At 47.1% G+C, this 21,417-nt stretch overlaps 1 protein-coding gene across 1 annotated transcript in view; it reads right to left on the reverse strand.

Annotated features, from left to right (window-relative positions):
- The window catches only part of LOC131272633 (hemicentin-2), a 64,157-nt gene extending 43,108 nt beyond the window's left edge, over window positions 1-21,049 (reverse strand). The window contains exon 1 of the mRNA XM_058274451.1: window positions 20,692-21,049. Coding sequence (XP_058130434.1) covers window positions 20,692-21,049 — 358 coding nt within the window. The remainder of the gene's footprint in view (window positions 1-20,691) is intronic.
- Window positions 21,050-21,417: the final 368 nt, after the last annotated feature.

Below are 21,417 nucleotides of genomic sequence, written 5' to 3' on the forward strand. Positions count from 1 at the left end.
CTTTCAACACCGCACGATCAGTCGCGGGTGGGTGTGGTGCGGAGAAGATTCTAACGATCACTAGGGTGCGATTTAGTCGACGTCGTTTTTAAAACCTAAAATTAGACAACGAGGGAAAAAACGCTTCCATTTAGCACTTGAATGAAACGGTTCTACCGCGCCGTAGAAGCGCTGAAAGCGAACAGATGTTACGACATTTTGTTTCGCTGCTGAAAAGTCAAAGACGTACTGTAGGGAGCGTTTTTCAGGTGATGTAGTTAACAGCATCAATTTGAAGTAACAGAAATTTACTTCCGTTGTTTAACTATTAAATATTCATAAAGAAACAAATTAGTTCCAATTGATAGAACAGATCTCTGTTGGAGAAAAAGCTGCTGAATTTCTACTCCAGCTTAAACGTCGATTCAGATAAGCTATTTATAATTATCTGCTCAAGGCTACCGCTCCGTGAAGATCATGAATTTATTCACTTCATTTTACTTAAGAAAGCCTTGAAGCCCGTCAACATCAACACTGAATGCATAAAAATTCATAACCCTCAGCCGAACCATGGTAGAAACGCCCAGGATCAATCGGACTCATGCCGGTATGCCCACCGGCCATCGCATCCATTCAAAGGATCCTTCAACTTTTGGGAAGAACATTTCCACACCGGTGATGCCAATTTAAATGACTTGTCAATTTTGTTTGATGAAGGTTCGGCCAGCCTAGGGCAGGGCGTGTTTTGCCGGTGAATAATTCGGGTAGGCCGCGGTGCGGGATGACGGAGAGGGGAGGGTAACGAAATTCAGTGAACTTCACGGTATCGAATCAGGCAGCAGCTGTCGGGCAGCTCTACCCTACCGTGTAAGTCTGCGCCGTCCAAACCATCTGCAATCTTTGGACTGGAAAATAAAACAAAACCTATCCAGTACAAAGGAAAGAAGTCTGGCCTTCTCGAAAAAACAAGTTGTCTTCTGACAACTCAATGCTCCATTTTTCAGCGGCAACGTTCGACAAATGATTTATCTTTCAAAGTAGCGCAATGGAGAAATTGTTTATCAATTCCGAGAAACAAAATAAAACATTATTCTTCAACGCGTAATGTGCTGAAAGGGCAAAGGAAGAAAACATTAAATATTGGTTGCCTTTGGAATCCTTCCAGATTGTTACTGTCAACCGTTGTGAGATAAGGAACGACAGTTTGCTGTTGTTTCGACGGGTAAGACATTACGGATGTACAGTTTGAAACCTGTTTATACATTGCAAACACATCCTGTTTTCCACTCAACCACTTTGGAAAAAAATGAAACATACTCGTTTCTGCTCAATTAACAAAAAACTCAAATGTTTTAAATAGTTTATATTGGAAGATTCGCGAAAGAAAATCAAACTTCAAATGCTCTAGGTGGCACTCGAAAATCCATAAAAATTAGCACCCATTCGTCGCCGGGGGCTTAGGAAAACAGTGGACCCCGGTAGAATGAAGCAGTTACAGAGCGCTATGCTAATTATCCCCCACTTTTCACCTCATGCTGTGTATATGCATATAATGCGATGAGGCGAGGCGTTACTTACTGCTCGCCAAGCTCCAGCGGCGCAAAAATTAAGTAACCCAGTTCCGTCCGGAGCTCGTTTGACGTTCCCCGTGGCTGCGGGGCAAACCGGAAAACGCATCGTAACGAAGCAGCCTGACAGTTTTCTTCCCCGAGTCCTTCGGTCGGGTTGCATGAAGGAGGAAAAACATGGAGCTGCCACCCCCCGCAAACACCTTCCCGGGCGGGCTTCCGGTTGGCTGGAGTTGGGCCGATCTCGTTATTTTCTTTACGGTTCCTTCAGCGCCAGGATTCAGCGCTCTCTGGTCGCCGTCTGCTGGAAAGACGTGACTTTTTTAAGCAAATGCATCCAAGCTTTCATTCTTTGCGACGTGCATGTGAAGCCCGAAACGGCACGGTGAGTTTCACGTTTCACGGTTCGCCGTTCTTTCTGTTCTCGCCCAGCTTCCGGTTTGCGTTCCAGCTCGGTTTCATCGTCTTCGCCATCCGCGGAGGGATATGGCAAAGAAGGCTGACACCATCCTTCGGTTGTCTGCCTGTGGTTAAGGAAACAGTTTCCTTTTTTTTCTCTTCTTTTATTACCCTATCCTTCAGCCGACGCCGTGACACGTTCCGTCCGTTCGTTCGTTCGTTCGTTCGTTCGTTTACTGGTTTGGCCTGTGGTTGCCAATGTGTATAGTTTGTGCGCCTTCCGCAAACGGACAGGACCACGCCGCCAATCCATCTGTCTCGCACATGTGCTCTCGCTCACGTGCTTCACACGCTTCCCGGGGTCGGTTGGCAGCAGCCTTTTCAGAAATTCAAGTCGCCTGTCGCAAGGGTGCCATATTATAGCATCGGAACTAATTCAATTTGCATAGACGTATTCTTTGCCGTCTCATGCTGATTCGAGGCTCTTATTATGTAAATAGTTACCGATAGTGTGATGAGATAGTTGGCAGCACACACACACACTGGGTGCACCGCTGGCAAGCTAGGATGCTTTTCGGTAGCGCCCCGCACCACTACGTCTTTTCCCCGCTGGCTGTTTTTATTTTTTGTCCATCATCACCTCCGCACGGCACGGTGAACTTTTCCTCCCACAAAACGCGTTCCATTTTTTACTTCGTGCGCTACGCAGTGAACGAGAAAAACGTGAATACTATTTTCCATTTATTTGTGTCGCGCAAGAGGGTTTTTGTTTACTAGCCCTCTTTTTTTTTTATTCCACCGAAGAACTGTTCGTGTGCATCGATGGCATTTGGAGCCGATCCTACGCGGTGGGAAAAGGTGACCGCAGGGAATATCAAACCACATCGTGTCTTGTCCCCACGAAGCCACATATACATTCTGAGTGGCATTTCGAGCCGTAATTGTAATTAGAATAAACGGTTTCTAATGATGAGCCAAACAAGTGGCAACCGTCCTTGGTAGCAATGTAGCTTAAGGTCAAATATTTGTTTACGTTACAGCACGTAAGTTCTTTAAAATTTTTCGAACGAAATTTCACTGAATTGATTTTGTATATAACGATTTAATTTTATTGCTATCTCTCTGTTCCACTTTCTTTAGTACCTTACCGTATTATGGTGGTCACTCGAAACTAAAGTAAACCATCCCATCCGAGTTGGGTTTTGCACAGGAAAAAAAAGTCATTTAATTTGTACGCTTGGTTTTGCATTCCACTTCGGTGCCAAAAAACTGTACCGAAACCCAAACTATCTATTTACGGAAAGTTTTACGCGCTTAATGAGATTTGGAGTTTCGGCTCGGTGTGAAAGGAATCGATTAAATACCGAGGCGAGTGCAACTAAACGAGGCTCGAAGGGAGTGGCTGGAAGGCGGAAAATTCCCTTAACTTTTCCCGTAATCAGCGGGACGTGTTGGTGCAACTGAAAACCTCCCACCCTCAAGGCCGGGCGGGCTTTGAATGTTTGTGGTGGAATACTCTTACTTCGGTGCTACAATGGTAAGATCGAAACACTTGATAGTTGAATGGGTACGCAGTAGTAAAATTTTGGGCAAACAAATCATGAAAACGCTCTGGCCCGGGTTTAACCTGGCACCACTGGATGGTACTGTTTTCCCGACCGGGGCGAAAACGGAACGCCAGTCCAAGCAAAACACGGTTTACGAGCGAATGTTAAAACCCGAGTGCCGAACTCATTGATGCAATTGATTGCTGTTGGAAGCCTACTGGAGATTGGTACTTCTCCCAGCAGACGGGGCCATCTTTGCTGAGCAATTTAATTTTCTACCGAAAGATTCTTCCTCAAAAGAGATGCTGGAGCACTGTTTTGCACTGTTAGTGCTCCCGGCTGCTCACCGAAAGGCCTCCCGGTGTCGTTAATTCAATGTACCTTGATCCTATAAATATTAGACACACTTTGCTGATTTCCGACGTCATTAAAATTTTATCGCCAGCTCAGCCTCAACTGAAACATCTTCCAACGGACGTCTGGCCCCTCGGACGGCACACGTGGCGCACGGTGGAAAATAGTGATTCCATCAAGGCTTCCCGTAACGATCGATTCCGGGCGCCTGACCGTACGGTGTTTTCACGAGGCCCTTTCAATCTCGGAACATACGGTGGAAAAGTTTTCAAAGTAACCTTGGGGCTGTCCTCGAGGCAGTACGTCCAGCCGGGTGCTAACCATTTATGTGACATACTTGCTCCGTCGTTCCCGACAACCGTTTTCAAGCCTTGTTGATTGTTGTATGCTTCACGCTGGAGAGGTTAAACATTAAAAATGATTATGGTCATATTTATAAGACTTTAATTTTCTTCGTTAATTAATTTCCTTCGATTTTATGCCTCACTGCGAAGAACTTGTGACTTATGACAGTAACTACCGTTTTGAACGCTCGGTTTTAGCTTATCGTTGTTAAAACTATTAAAAAGATACATTTACATTAAAGACAAACGGAATTAATGTGAAACTTTAAGTATAAACAGTTGAAAAATATGTTTCGTATATGCGTTACATGGTTCTCTTCAAAACCATCACTGAGAAGCATATGACTTGGTTGGATGTTGCAGTGCATTAAAATAAACATCTTCAATACCCCCTCATACCCGCCGCCCGCCCTTCCCCACCTTTACCTCGGGTGAAGGAGCGCACTCCACGGCGTAAGATGGCACTTTTATCGGGCCCCGTTTTATTACCATGTGTGTATAGGTGTCTCCGCACTCAGGCCCGTTCCGAACTCGCTGCAACTGGGCCGACGACAATTTAGCTTACACCCAGCGACGGTACGAGTACCGTACGAGCGTGTGTTGCTAATGGCAACGTGCTGCAAAAATGCATCCGAAGTGGAGCAGGCGAATGCGAAGGTCGGGCGGACATTTGTGACGTCTATAAATATAAATTTAATGTTCTGCTTCCTGCGAGCACGCGGTGCAGCGTCGATTCCGTCCGCATATTTTGCATTATCCTTTTTTTGTGTTTTGCTTCTTTCCCGCCTGTTACTGTTTTTTGCACTCGAGTCTTTCGAGACGGGGGGCCCTTGGGTTTTGGGAAGACCAGTTTCCCGGAGAGGCCGGAGGTTGTTTATGCTTTCTGCTAGCCAATGTTTACTACCGCCCGATGCCGACTTCGCAATTGAACCGTTCACTGCTCCGGGAAGAAAAACCAATGCGACTCTTGTAGCTTCTTTCTTCTTCTCCATGAAAGGAACTGTTTTGCTTTTCTGCTACGAGTTTAATGAAAATCAAAAACCATTCAAAGCACGGCATACGAAAAGGGCTAGTTTCATTTCAAGCGAGCACAAAAAGAAGCACTTTGGTGTAATAGAAAAACGGCCCTGAAATATTGCCCCAAAGGGTAGCGATTGGGAAAAGGTCACCCGGCATTGCACTCGATCGTACCGGGGCCCTCTGCCGGTTATGGCGAGTGGCCAGATTCCTGGTCGTACGGTGAACCCGGAACACCGGAAGGTGAATCACGTCCGTTCCGAGTGAAACCATACGCAAAAGAAATGGTGGTGCCACACATAGAATGCGATCATACAACAACGGCGCGTGAAGAAAAACGGGTTTCCCATCCAAACAACTACGCACCGGAACGAACCGAAAGGACCGAAAGGTGCATGTTTCCAGTGTTTCGAGTTTATATCCGTTTGTTTGTTTTTTTATTTTTTATCTTGCCCCCGACACATGTTTTGCAGGCCGAAGAGTGAACCGTTTGTCGGCAACGGGTTTCCACTTCGGACGAGTGTGGGAAAACGGGCGGCGGTTTTTGTGCAGTCTGCAATGACTCTGCCTCGGGTTGGCGTTTGAGATCAAACGGAAAGGGCACCATGACGTGGAACGCACTGACGTCGGGCATTATTCTTACAAATGAAAACGAATCGCTTGCGGGGTGTAACTCTTTATGTTTGTCCTGCCTCGGGCTTATGCGGACGTGTTGATCCTGCAGTGTGTTTGTTTTCATTTATATCTAAATTAAGACAGTTAATGTGTCCTGCTTGGTCGTTTATCAGGAGGACTGTTTGGCTTTTTTACTCCAGTAAAATGGTGAGATAATCAATTATTTTCCATTTACTTACTTTTCCCGTACATCTACGCCAAGGTGCTAAGCAAGTAAACTTTCCCGCACCACCATCTGTTTCGTTCGGTCTGAACTAAAATAATTAAAACCAAAAACCAATAGAACTCTTCCGCAGGGCGCCGGAGCACTAAGGCGATCGGAAGGATGTACGAAGTGGAACTCCAACTCCAATGACACTCGAAAACTCGGCCAGGACCCCCGAAACATAACCACTTCCCCCGCTCGCAAAAGCAGTGAATAATTTCATCCGTGCACACGAAAGTTTTCAGCAAACTCGTTAACACCAGCCCGGGGGCAAACTAATAACTAGCAAGATCAACATGTACAACTTTGGTGCCACCGGAAAATCGGCTGCACGTTCACGACAAGGGAAAGGAAGAAACGAAACTAAAAAAAAAAACACACACACACCAAAAAGATGCAACCGAGAGGTAAAAGCTTTGTCATTCCGTGCAAATCATGTTTATACCAAAGCTCCGGAGAAGAGGACTTCGTGTTGTGAGTTCCGAGGACGGGTTGGGAAAATAACTTTTTCCGCACAAATTCCTTCTTTCACTAACCCTTTTCGAGCGATCAGAACTTTTTTCTTCCCTTGAGCCAAGCGGGATAGTACACTCAGTGTAGTGTATGTGTGCCCCGAAATGCGATCGCCACATTCCCAGGCCAGCTCGAAGCTATGTGCGCGCTATCGGGGCGAAATTGTGTGCGGTGTGGGATTTACATGTTTCCTGTTCCTCGTCACGTAGTTTGGAATGTTTTGTAAAGATTTCAGACCATCCATTGCCAACCGCTTCTACGCCTCGAAGATTTCCTTGGATCATGTTTGCTGCTCGGTGCGATGCTGTGTAAAAGTGTAAGATCTTAGATCCTGCTTCTTGCGTTGCACTATGATTGACACCACGTAACATTTTGGGAATTTTGTTCAAGATCAAACGTTTGCTTTAAATTAATCAAGATTTTTCAGAAACATGTCATATGGATCTTGATTACTATATGTGAAATAATCTTAAACAAAATTTGTCAGTATCAGAGTTATTTGACATCATGTCTCATTTTTTCACTTAGTATATGCACTTGTTTATTAGCTTCTTTGGAATACTGAAAAACACTAACCATGAGCTATTAATATTAATAAAAAACCCGAACCTTCTGACAAATTTTCGTGCATCGTAAACCGAGACAAATTTTTTCCCCCAACCACCGGATATGCAAAAAAATAAACTTAACGCTTCCTGTAACAGCCCGGGCCACACTTTGCACGGTGAATGTTGAAAAGTTTTCTCCACCAGCACCAGCGCTGTATTGTACTGCGATACTGTAGGAGAGTTTACCAAACTTTCGTATTCTGCAAAACTCACTCGGTAACACAACTAAAAAAAAAAAACGTAAACTGTACACTATGAGCCTTAACGTGGCTTAGTTTCCGATTTGCTACATGCTGTACGCCGCTGCACTATTGTACGGCGCACATCCGCCATCTTCAAAGGGAAAAACCCCGACGGAGAGATGGACGTCAAAGGATTTCCACTTGCCGCATTTCATCCCTTTGTGCAAAGTGTGTACACTGAAGGGAAGGTTATTTGTAAGCGAGATTATGCTTTTCAGAAGGAGTTTTCGTGCTCAACTTGTTCGATGGTGCTGTTCGGAAGCTGTTCGAATATTTGAACGGAAAGTTAGAGAAGCTGGTGGGTTATTCATTTTTTTCATTCTATGGAAGGATGTTTTCCTCGAGTAACTTTAGGCTATAGGAACATAATTGTTATTTAGTCCTTTAAATAAGTTTCTTTTCAAAAAACAAATTCGAGCATTACTGTTCTTCTATAGCGAGCTACAAAATGTTTCTAAGAGCTTTTTGTTTTAAAATGTTTACAACGGCATTATCGTAAATTTCCAAACAAATTAACGCACCGCTATCGAAAGGCTGACCATCATACAAAAGATTTCTAGCGCTTTTCGTATAAAAGTTGCATTACCATCATCATTATTTGAGTGTCAAACAAAAAACCATTCTGGTCCACAATAAAGTTCTCCCCGGTCCATTCGATGCCGTCCCACCCGATCCCTTGATAAAAAGGCAGCCAAGGCAAGGGTGCGGCCGGGAGAGTAACAGTCGTATTATGAATATTATGACACTCTAGGGTCCTCCGCCCGCAGCGCTGTGTTTGCCGCACGGCGCCGGTGTTTAATTAACAACTGCGAATCCAGAACACGCGATTTGTTGTAGCGAAAGTTTCCGCCCGCGTTTGACATGGCGCGCACAACACGATCTGCTTTTGTGTTTTGCCTCCCTCCCGTGGAAAGTTGGAAAAACCTGCACAACAATACGCAAGCAACAGTAAAGTAGGAAAAAAACTGGCAAAGGGAAAAGGGGAGGAAAAATGATCCGCTATGCGGTTGCTGTTTTATTTTAGCTTCCTCCTACTTTCCTCGCGCGGGCGCGCGCGTGGCTCAACCAAAAGTAATGACTCCAGCGTACGGCGAATGGCGTAATTATTTTTTATCATTCTTTACGCACCCCGCATCGGGGCTACTGATTTACATTGTGGCCGCCGTTACTTTCGGCTCGCTTTTAGCGCCCGGAAGCGAAATGTTTAGCACCCAACGCGGCCAGCACGACGCCGTAGCTCCTCGTTATCGGGATCTGGACGCCAAAAGTCCCCCCTCCCCCCCCATGAGTTTCCTGGACGAAGATGCTTCTGGACGTTATGGGCTGTTTTATGCCGTCACCGCCCACCGCGCGGGCAGGATCGGGTCACTTTTGAACTTTTTGCCACAAACCGTTGGCTCACTCGAAAGTTGGGCCCCTTCCGGGGCTTCCGTTGTTGGCTGCCGCTATCTGCGAAAGGTCGCGGCCGCACACCCAATCAGTGCCGAGACGACTCTTACAGCGGGGTTACAGCGTCCGAAAAGTTGCAGATCTTGAGACAAAACAGCCCACATCGCAACGAGGCCCCCTGAGGGGTTTCCGGATAGCATTCCGTGGCATCTGCGAGTGTAGCAGAAACAATAAATAACCAAAGTCCGGAGGCTGTTGGACGCTCATTAAAAGATTGTATTTTTATCAAAGCAACCTCTCTCTCACACACACACATACACAAGAAGGAATATTTGAGCAAACCACAACTCCGGCCAAGAAGCTCCACTAACTGAAACGGAATCTCAAGATCCCTTCAAGAGTTCATAAAACTCAATCCCGCCCCCCGATCCACACGGGGAGTCAATTAAAATCACTTGAAAATGCTTACATCGTACGGCAGTCTCCTCCCTCCAGCTCCCTCTGGAGCCGGTGTAATCGATGGAAAATCTCCGATCCATCGGCAATGGCTATTAAAACAAAAGTACCCAAGTGTGCGCACTCTTAAAGCTGGAGCATCATCGTCCGGAGCATCGCATCTGCGACGCTGGCCACACAAGCATCCAGGCTGGTCAGCGTGACTCCTCCTCCGCTCGACACCGGCGGTCTTCCCGCTCCGGAGCGGAGCGGTTTTATAAGTTCAATTATAGCTTTTGCGATGAGTTTCTGCCAAGTCATATTCATGGGTTGTGCTGTGGGGTTCCGGAGAAAAGCGCAAGAAAACCTCCGGCCACTTTGGTTCGGTGATGGAGAGTGAAGAGCGGAGGGGGATGAGAACTAAACCCCTGTGGAGGGTGAAAACCAAGCATCCAGTGGTTTTTCCTTTTTGATAGTAGCTTCTTTGTTACGCCCGGACACAAAAACAATGGCGCGCTGCAGACGGCAATGACTTTTGCTGGTGGAAAATGGGTCGGGTCTGCGTTTTTCGGCAAGCTCGCTATAAAATCCGCCGTGCTTAAACACTCCGCTGAGGTGGTGGCAGAACGTCGTCTGCACCGAGCAAAACCCATCATCGATGGGTTGCATTGCTGTGCGATATAATGTAAACCACTGCTGGTTTAAGCCACCGGAATGGAATGTCCGAGGCGGACTGGAAACGAGATTATCCTGGTGGATTTCAGAGCAGGACGCAGTGCGCTTCCATTTCGGGCGGTACGTGTCACAGTTTAATCGCATCAAGCCGGAGTTGCGAATGTTGCCTTGCTTTAGAAGTTGCCACAAGAAGTTAACCGAACTGGAGAGGATTTTATTTTTATTTCAATGTTTATTTATTTTTATTAACGAAATCATTAATCAATTTATTTTTTTATTTCTTACTGTTTCAAGATATATTCAATACCGTTTCATTAAAATTATTACCAACCCTTGTATCCCCAATCCTTCATCTCTTTATTAGGCTAGTTAATTTGCTTTTCTTTTTATCCACAGGAACATGGAAAAGTTTCCGAAGCTTAACGAATACAACTCACAGCATTTAAATGCCACCAGCAGTGAGCGAAGCACCGCAAGTGGTGGCCTGCAAAAGGTCGGTTAGCTTAGCCTCCAGCAGGGCCAGGAAAGGTTGCCGGGAAAAACTTTTCCTCCGAAGCCCTAACCCATCGTTAGCGGTTTAGAGAGCGCGGAAGAATTTTAACATTTCCGTTCACGGACGAAATCCGACGCCATTGCGAGCGAAGGAGTTTCTGTGTGTGAATGGTGTGACCCTTATGAGTGCCGCGAGGGAGGGGGGGTTTGAGAGGGACGAAGATTCTTCGCAGGCAAACCGGTGTCTGTGGTTGCTGTCGCTGATGTTGCCGCTCCCTGATTCAATCCCTATCCCGCAGGAGAGCACATAATTCCCGAACAACGTGATCCCTGCCCCCAATGCACTCTTTCGTTGGCGTGAGCGAACCACGTGCACGATTTTTCACACGACCCCACCCTGGGTAGGGGTGAACGGGGTTTCCACCCGCCAAATGCCAATAGTATCCGCTCCGGCTCGATGGAAACTGTCGACACATTGCGCTTCCTTTGGGGGCCGCTCAACGCAAATCCTCACGGATGCCGGTGTCCGTTCTGTTCGGGATTGGAAAATTGACCCAAGTTTGCCCGCCCCGCCCCTGAAACAGTGGGCGCATTTTTCTGCCCTGCAGTTGGAGAAGTTTTCCCATTTGCTTCTGGCACCGGGTTCTTTGCCCTTTGCCCGCATCTCCCGCAGGGTTTGGCAAGGGACAGCGTTACAAACTTTCCGGATTTTTCCCTACCAGCAGCGACACTAGCTTCTGAGGCTAATTTTCCAGTCTCTCTCTCACTCCAACAATATTGCTACGCTTCTTAGCGATTGGCCTTTTTATTTCTGCATTGGAGGAAAATAAAGCTGCCAGACACAAACACGTTTGAAGTCGATTTGTGGTCGAACTATTAGTTTTTTTTTTGTTCTGCTCAATATTTCAACCACAAGAAAACGTTTTGGTGAATTGAATGTCGTTTTGAAGCATTCAAGGATCAAACCATTCATTTATTTGAAAATTTATCTCATAATTTTCCTTTGAATTTTAATTTTCAACCAGACGAACAAAAAAGAATGAAAGTAAAATAATATTTTGTATCATTTAAAATCAATAAAAATTAGCCCTAAAAAGTAAATGACTTTTATAAATAACATGCGGAGTTGATTCAAGTCTAAAGTTGCCACAAAAACGATCTTTACATGGCAGGTCAAGCGTTACCGAAGCAAGTGTTCTTCAACCAGAAGGAATTGCGAAAAATAACGTAAACATGGCGTCTATGGCTTTGATGGTGTGTTTCATTTCTACGTTCTGTCTTACCCTTGAAATCAGCACCCATCGCGGAAATTCCGAAGCTACAACGCGGGGAAGCTATTCGGGTTAGCCTTGGGAGATGTTTCCGAAAACCGTTCCTCCACCTTGCGAGGGGGTTTTCTCTTTGCTTTATCCTACATCCATCCAGTTTTTTTTCTTCTGACAGGCGATGAAAATTCGAGCCGCTTGAAGGCCACACCCGAGCCGAATCGACTACGGCTTCTTTAAAACAAAAAGTTCAACGCCGCACAGCGCGAAGGAAGGCGAAACAAAGGCCGAAGGAAAAAACATGCCAAATGAAAAGTGGGCAGAAAGTGAAGCTAAACAAAACGGTCGTGTAATTTTCACAAACAATTTAGTTTATGTGCTCGTGTTTGCTTGCTTTTTTCTTCGTGGAGTATTTTTTTTCCACGAGCCGCCCCTTCTGTCGCATACCAAGGGTGGAGTATTCGTTTCTTTTTTCATCCCCACCCCGCCGTCATCCTTCCGGTTACCCACTCAATTCCGTTTTGAAGTGAAAAGCCCTGCCGGTGCGGCGGGAGGACGTCAACACGCTTCATCTTACCACCTGCCAGCGCGTGCGTTAGAGCCTCGTTAAGCGTCGTGAAAAATCGCTCCAAGTGGCTCCCTTTTCACCACAACCGCTTTCCCAAACCCTGAACAAGAGCTGATGGAGGTTAAGAGGTAGTGGAGGGGGAGTGGGAACACCATCCTTGCTAATGGAGTGTTGCCGAGCCGGCGCGGCAGGGATGGGTTTGGGGGAAAAGTCTTTGAAATGAGAGTTAAGTCACATGTTGCATAGCGAAGCCGCTTCCTTCCGCCAGGACTCTCGGCATGTGGGGTTTGGCTCGTCGATGGTGGTGTGTCTTGATTTTTGTTTCACCGTAACGAACCGAACCTTGGGGCCTGGTACTTTTTGATGTCGGTACTGGCTTCTCCAACCGGTGGGAGCGGCATGTCTCGGCCACTTTTCCGAGCGTCTTGCAAAGCAGCACCATCATCACCAGCACCGGAAACGCATCACACACACGTTGAAGCGGAATTCTTTTCAGCATGATGCATGTGGGCTGCGCACCGGTGAAACAGAGACGCTGGATGGCAAACTCGGAGGGTCGCACACAACAAGCGACGGATGTAATTGCAGACCGGGTTTCACCGGTTCGCAAAACCACTTCTTCAGTATGTTCCTGGAGATGCTTGGCCGGTTAGTGGCAGGGAAACACCGGGGAGGTGTGCACCCACAACCACCACCTCCAGTGCCCATGATGAACTTTTGAATGCAACAAACTAAGCTTCGGCGAACCCAACCCGAACACAACGTACCGTACAACCGGTGAGCTGACCGAACCAAAACCAGGCGGATTAAAGTGTTGGGGAGAAACAATGTAAAATGTTTCATTTTGATCTTCTTCGACGGAGAGGTCCTGTAGCTGACGTGTATCTCCGGTCATGTTTCCACCTCGTTTCCCCAGCTTGAAACTGTTTGCAGTTTAACAGAAACGCTGTTAATAACACGAATGCATACAAAAGGAGCACGTCACAGGGACTGATGATGACTTTTGCCGGAAAAGTAGAACTTCACATCCTATTTTAATGATGAGCTGAATTGCTTCTCGTTCTTAGAATATTGCACTGTACACTAAGTAGATATTTAAAGTGTGTGAGTCTGTAGATATAGTATAGGTTTCTTTAAATTTGATCTTTCCTTCAGTAAACATATAACTGAAGCCAGTTTGAGATAAAACTAGACTAGATACCAAGCTTTTGATTGTTTGATAGGATCACATTCGTAATGAATACTCTTTTCAATATGTGAATAACATAGATGTAGGACATTTTCCTTCACCCAAGGACCGAGACGTACATCTTTGACGAGACACACCTGATGAAACCATAAATAAATCTGCCTTTTTGCATTTAATCTGGTTTTTAGGTCTAGTATTTCAACTTCCTTCCTAAGATCGTGTGCTAAAAACAATTAAAAGAATAAATACTGTACTTGCATACAGCGGCTTTGGGTGGGTGGTCAAGCCGTCCTGTAATCAGAATGGCCAACCTCACTTGTCCCTCCGACCCGCTTGTGGTTCCCTTTGACACTGGACGGTTGCAAATCTTGGTGCAAACTTTTCACATGTCGGTTAGATAAATTTGCTCACCCTCCGACCAACCTCAAAGTATCTGAGAAACGATTCCGAGACACTCGCAACAGACGGAACTCTGGGCCGCCCAAAAACCGCAGTAATTAAAATGCCTCCAATATTTTACTTCTGCACTGTGTACCGGCCGGCCAACCGTGGGAGATTTAGTTGAAGCCGGTGGAGAAAGGATGTGAGAAAAATGTTCGTTTCAGAAGAAGTCTATTTAATTATGGTAAGGGCTGAGATCAAAGTTTTAGGGTCGTCGGGCAAACCGGAGGATGTAGTGTAGCGGGGTAGCCTGGTCGGTCAACACACTACGAACCCCATGCGCCCTATACTCGGCCCAGCGAAAGTACAGCTTAGTTCTCCACCAGGAAACGGGGCAGTATCTACTACGGTGCCAAGTAACTCTATTATTTCGGTTCGCTGCCCCAAGAGAGAGAGTGTGTGTGTGTGTGAGTTTAGCTTCCGTCCGTACCAAACACCGAAAGGCTGATGCCCAGGGAGATTTAATTTAATCCATGTGTGGAAAACAAACCCCCGTATTTGCCAGGCAACTTGTTTAGTTTGGTCCTGTTTCTTATCGCTTTGAATATGGCGTAACGAGTGGCCCATGAAATGCCTTCAAAGTTTGCCCAAGGCCCCGGGTAATGGTCGGGCGGGCCATTCCCGGCCCGGCCGATGTGTGCAAAATAAGCTCTCGGGAAAGGCCCCGGGAAACATCTTGGATGCTAGAAGGAGGAAAGCGAAACAAAAAAACGCCACCTAGAAACCCAAATTGCGTTTGATCTGAGCAGGCTGGGCTTTGTAAATGGGGGCAGCTGGAGCAAATATTTCCCTTTGGCATTTAGGGAAACGGAAAGGGGGAGGTGGGTGGAGGGGGGGGGGGGGATTTCCCTGTCTTTATGCGAGTTTTCCAGATACTCGTGCGAAGCTTTCGAGCGAGCTGGTTTCTTTTTTCCCACCAAAGAACATTCCCGCCGAAGGTACAGGCGATTCCGAACTCCCGAGGAAACCCCGGCACTTTTCCCAAACCCCCCAAATTCCCGAGCGGACGAAAGTGGAAGCAAAATGGCGGCAGCAACTCGTGGCAATTAACCGTCGGCCTAATGAAGGCTAATGGATTGACGTGAAGCTATTCGCCATATACATTCACCACGGGCCGACCGGGCCGGAGTCGATACAATGCTTGACAAAGCGCATGAATATGGCTGTGCATAAGTCATGAAGTTCGGAACTTACACCGTGCGCTTAGGTGCCCGGCCCGAACGAACTCATAACTAATGTATGCCGCTGAATGTGGCGGGCGCACGCTCGTTAACGTCGTGCGTATCCGTTGGCTTCTGGGCTGTGGTTCTTACCGCCAAGTGTGCCTGGGTGTGTGTTTGTGCATGTGCGTGCAGTTCCACCTAACGTTCCCAAGGTTAGAAATTAATTCCGGAAATTGCCAACATTTCCCACAGCATAACGTGTGATGTCATACCTAGTGCTAAGCAATAAAAAAGAAATGCAGGAAATGCATCGTTCTCATCGGAATGAATAAATCATAAAAGTACACAATGAATGTATTGTCCACTGCAAGCATTGTCAATTTATTGTATGGTGTGTGATGCTTGGTTTCTAGCTAGTGAAGTTGGGCTAAAAGATTAAAATTTACCAGTTTGCGCCAATAGTTGGAGATGACGTTTCGCACAACGAATTTCCACCGAGCTATTGCACATTTTCGAACCAACGCATAGAAGACACGGCTCACACGTTGCACATCACAAACCGCACTCTCTCAGGGTTCAATCATAAATTTATTTCCAACCGGGAGTGGTTTTAACCATAAAAATGTCTTCACCGATGCGTACTTTCCCGATCAGCGTCCCGCTATCGGCGAGTCAAACATACGGTTTCGCGCGCTGGAGATTCACTTTTCCGGGCCGACACATTTTTATGCTCGGGCAGAATAATATGAATAATAGAGATTTATGGCCCTCCGGCGCCCCGATGCAAGCTGCATTCGGGCGAAATCCATCGCCAACGACAGTTCACCATAATGCATAGATCGCAACTGGTGGACGCGCCGATCGAACATCAGCAATCCGTTGCCGAGCAGCTGGTCGTGGCGCGACATACTTTACCACCTTCTGACCTCCAGCAAGGCTCTATTTCATAATCAACTCGGACGGGGTTTTATGCCAAATGTGTATTGATCTGTGCTGGTGCAAGTGTGCACCGACAACCGTCGAATGCAAACTGGAGGAACCGTAATATCAGACGCTTTCGGTGCACGATGGAACGATGAATCCACCGGGACTATTATCTAGCACCGTGCGGTGGCGGAGCCATCTGGTCACGCCGGTTCATGGATGCAGTTCATGGCTGGGTGCGTTGCAAACTGCAGACTCTGCTATTCGCCCCCGGGTGCTGCCCCTGTAATGCTTTGGAAGCGAAATTTATGAGCAAAAAAGGCTTAGGGAATTTGGCGATAAGTTGATTTTTCCATTTTTCACATTTACGATGGTGTGCAGAGTTTTCATATTTTTGTTAGGTTGTAGAATTTATGGGGACGTCTTTTGTAGAATCGAGATAGTTCTATTTCGACTCGATTTCAATATCGACCATTAAGTTTATTTACCTTGTACGCACGAGAATATTATAGTGAATGAAGCGCTTTTTGTAAAATTAAATTCAACAAATTGCAAAATGTTTAACTGCAGCATTGAAACAACACACTCCTTCGCTGGTGAATAAAACTTTGTGGCGGTAATTCGACACTTCACCAGTTTACGCAAATGTTGCAACAAGTGTAAATCCCCCCTTTCTAACCCTTTTCCTCGCCATGTCCGCGCTCACACGCCGGGGGAGATATTATTATGAGTATCATGTCGTAAACTCTCGGCAACAACAATATATAATGTAAAATTCATAGAACAAGCTGGCCGATCCGTGCATTTGGGGATGCACAAGGGAAACCACCGCATCGGCCACCATCGGCATAAAAGCGCCACCCTTTTTTTTACTTTCGTTGGCCAACTCACTTTCCACCCGAACCCGAACTCACTAAACAAGCTCACTCAAAACCACCCGCCAAACCGCCGAGCACGGTAGATATATTCACTCGAAAATGTGGGGGAGAAAATCTTGCCCATATCATGGGAAAAATAAGGGAGGGGGCTTTCCCTTGAGCAGCCCGATGAAAATACAAGAAAAACTGAAAAAAAAAACCGTGCAGAACGTTTTGAAAAACTGCCAAATAAAGGCGGCAAGTATAAACTCGCGATACGATCGGCCGCGCGCGGCTCCCGAACCACCAACATTCATTATTTAAGCCAGCGTTCTGCGGTTTTTTACCGGAACGCGAGTGCTGTTGCTACGCCGGTGGAAAGCCTTTCTGGAAAACTTTTCCCCCTCCATTTCGGCTTGGGCTTCCCAGTGCCACCCTCGGGTCGCTCGGGTTGGTTGTGAAAATCTGTTTTTTGTTTACGCTCGTTTTTTGATGTTCTCTATCCCATTTCGCCCCCCCCGTTCCCCGCTGCCGTGGTTCCTTTCCCCGGGACGCCGTGGTAACCGAGGAAAATTATGCTCACCATAGTTGCTCGTGGAAACCACAGTGGGCAAACTTTGGTCCTTCAATGAGCAACAGCCTGCTTTCCGCCGGGCGGCTTCGGCAAACACATCAATAGCAACGCGCTCCGGGGTGACTTGTGTGCCGGGGGGTCGGTTGGTGGAAAGCTTTCCATCATCCCATCGCGGGAAGCACGTGCGCGAAATCGTAGCAGTGGCAGATGCGGGACGTACCACTGCCCCGAAACCAATCACTTTAAATGGAGATTGTTTATGATAAGTAGCGCTGTTTGAAATCCGTTCCTCAATCGAACTGGATCCCGCCGTTTGAGATGCTGCCACGTCGGTGCGCAAGATGAAAGATGGTTTTCCGTGCTATTTACGTTCAATCAGGTCGTGGTCAGGGGTGACGGGGTCTATTACAAGCGACGGAATTGGTGGCTTTGGTCAACATTCGGTCGTCGCGAGTTGGTGAAACAGACCGATAAACAGGGCGTAAATCTCCAGTCAGTGCAAGAAACAAGAAAATGTACAGAGGCATCTTGCGTAGTGATTTATTTCTAGAAACAATGCTCACTCACGGTAGCATATTGTGATGCTCGTTCTACAACGTTTTTCAAGGGCCCACAGCCCGGTGCAAAATAGATCACACGACCCGACACCAAAACGCCCGCAGTTCGCTAAGTAGATCAAGTGAAAAGTCAAAACGCCTCCCACAACCGACGAGGAGTTTTCCACACCCCTCCCTCGCACAAACATCCAGCGTAGGCAGTTTTGAAAGTGCTGCTCTACTTCACTTGGCACACTAATTTAAGCCCTTCGGCGTCGTTGGTCGCCGTTTCTGGCCGACGCCCTCACCGCTTGGCTTGTTTTAGTTCATTTTTCCCAACTCCACCTCCCCCTACCAAGCACCAGCTAGTTGCTTCGTCGACCTAAGCCAGGACAGATGTCCCCTGGTTAAAAAAAAAAAAATAGCGGAAAAACCCAGCAGCTACAGCAAACCTTCAAAAGGCCAACACAAGGGGCCACCATATTTAGCACGAGTAAGCACCGTGCATCGGGAAAATATTTCAATGTTAAGATTTGCACGCCCGCGGCATATGTTGGCATAAATCATACAACTTTCCCTGTGCGCCCGAAGTTCGGCCAGCAACCGGGCAAACCGGCACCGTAGCGCAACATTTGGTAGCTGCCAAGATTTACTGTTTACTCCCTTGTCTTGCACGGGCTGCACGGGCTGCGAGGGGCATCTTGAGAAAATTTAAAACCGAAACTGCCTTTGAAGACGCGCATTGCATTGAGGATGCTGGGTAAGGGAACGGGGCAGCAACAGCAGCATAGAAAGACGACTTTGTCCGTACGAAAAGGGACCCCGCGCAACCGTACCGAGCGCACGCCGAAGAGCAAAACTCATTAAATTGTTGTGGAAGTTGCCTGGTTCGAAAATAGCAACCCAGAACGATTTATGCGCCCGTACGTCACATATACCTCGGTCGGCCCTCGAAGTTATGGAGGGCCAACTTTGGGCGTGCGGAACGTGAGCACTACATATATTTATGTGCCGCGTGGTGGAACCATTTTCGGGTAGCGTGGCACTTGGTGGTAGCAATTTTGACCGCAATTTAGAGCTATTGATTGTTCACCTTCGGGGAGTGGTATCATTTTTTTTGCGTTCCGCTTCGTTTTCGTGGCATGGTTTTGAATGGATCATGCATTTCCATATCGCTTCTGTCGTTGGTCTGGTGTTGACAGCTGTCAGAAATGGCGAGCGCGAATCCTTTGCGCAATGTGTCATCGCCGCGGTGCACAGTGGGTAAACACACAATCCGAATCAAGAACCGTGGTCATTAGTGGCATTGAAAATGAAACCATTTTCCTCAACTTCGTTCATGGACGATTCTCACAAATTTCGTTTATTCATTTATAAATTGGTTTCAATCTAGCTTCCGTTAAATTTGTATCCATGTATCGGTTAGTTAACATCTTTATGGCCACATATGGGACATACATGGGAGAAAAAAACATAAATAGATTAGTTGGCAACACCTTTGAAATCCCTATTCGATTAACCTACATCCTTTGGACATTGAAGGCATCGATCGAAAAGAGAAATTCTTTTCCATTCCTTTTCAGATTGCTTCTCTTCCATTCAACCTCAGGAAAGGAGTGAAAGCTTCAACGGAACATTTCTTGTACTTTTCCAAACAAATTGATTCCTGGGGACAAAAAAACCCCTCTCCTCGGATGCTCCTTCCACCCCGCAGCTGGCGGGTTATTGAAAACGGAACAATCCCCGGCGGAGGCCGAAATCTGTGGTAGTCAAATCAATCAAATAATGACAACGCCATTGGCACATGTCGCCCCGGAGTGACAGGCTGGTGGCGCTGGTTTCATTAACTATGCGTCCTTACCGCACGACATCTCGAAGGTTTTATATATATAGATATCTTCCTTTTTTTCTATCTGTTTTTCCTCACTTCGGTTTTCCCTTTTTTCGCACTCGAACGTTGGTTTGTTTTCGTCACCTTGGGGCGACAGCTGCGGCGGGCTTGAGTCTGACTGATGCCGAAAAGCATCACATTCGCAATTGGATACTGTGCGGCTGAGAGGGGGGTTTTCGATTTAATTGAAAGCTCCAAAAAACTCCGTCCCGTGTCACCGGGCGGGTGTGGTGAGGAGGAAAATGGAATTCCGTTACCTAGGCTTGGGTGGGGTCTCCTGTCACCCAACACCGGAGACGACTCCTCAGAGTATTCCCTTACACGAAAACGAGGCAACCCGTGAACCGTACTGGCGACGGGTTTGTATTTAAATTTCAAAGCGTTGGGTGGAAAACCTTCCCGCCCGGCGTAACGGGACCCACGCGACACACGCACATTCCGATTCGGAGTGGGATGATGCGGGGAAATGTGCATTTCAATCGATCCCATAAATCGTCCGCCGTTTCTTCAGCCCCGGCAAGGGTAAATGGGGAAAATAAAATCGACGCCAGCTTGATCCGAGATCGCATTCCCGGGGGGATTCAATTTTCCGATTATAACGGAATACCATCATCGAACCCGATGCCGTCGCCAGTGTCATTGGAAGTCATTGGAAATTCCTCACATAGCTTCGTGGAAAACGTTTCGCTTCGAGGAAAAAAATGTTCCAGCGCTGGGAGGAGGTTTGCATCGAGTAGCTTACAATTATTTTTCACAAACCCATTCCGACGGCAGAGAAAAATAAATTGGACAAGAAAAAAAAAGGAAACGATATTTCGAACGGACGGCTAAAAATACTCACTGTTTTTCTGGAACTGCTCCGTATCGTCACATCCGGTTTTGGTGCACAGTCCAGCGCAGAGGAAGAAAACGACGGTCCAGAGCAGCTGCTGGGTGACGGGTCGTCGCGGAAGCGGGCCGATCGTAGCAAGGACATTCCGTCCGGAGCTGCTCCGGCTGGTTGGCTCGACACTGGAAGACAGCACGCTTCGTCGCCGCCGGCCCACCGGCCCCACCGGCCCCAACGTTCTTCGGTAGCTTAAGCATTTGTGGTGCTGCTGCTGTAAATCGAGCCGCTTGTGACATCGATACATCGTCGCCCGCGATGGGTCGGATCTTAACGAACCTCCCGTGGCTGCATCCTGATCGGATTGCGCCATTTTAACTATTTTTAACAAAACACTTCACCTCACAGACACTGATAGAATAAAACAACTCACACACTACCGAGGTGCGTGGCGACCCTGGTTTGGTTCGGTTTCAAACACGTAACACGCTTTGATCTTTCGAGTTTCGAAACACTAATTCTCCTTCCTGGCCACTTTCGGCGGCATCAAAAACGCACGCGAGTTGAAGACACCAGAAACAGAAAAAAAATGACCCGAACACCACGACCCACGTCTTTTACGAGCGTCGCGTTTCGCTCGCTTTGATAATGCTTTAATTTTATTTATACGATCAACGCCGCGAGCGCGTGACGGGGAAACACTTCCTGGGAATCGTCACTCCCAGCGGGATTCGGTGTGTC

The sequence above is a fragment of the Anopheles coustani genome, chromosome 3 (assembly GCF_943734705.1).
Source record: "Anopheles coustani chromosome 3, idAnoCousDA_361_x.2, whole genome shotgun sequence".
Lineage (NCBI taxonomy): Eukaryota > Metazoa > Arthropoda > Insecta > Diptera > Culicidae > Anopheles > Anopheles coustani.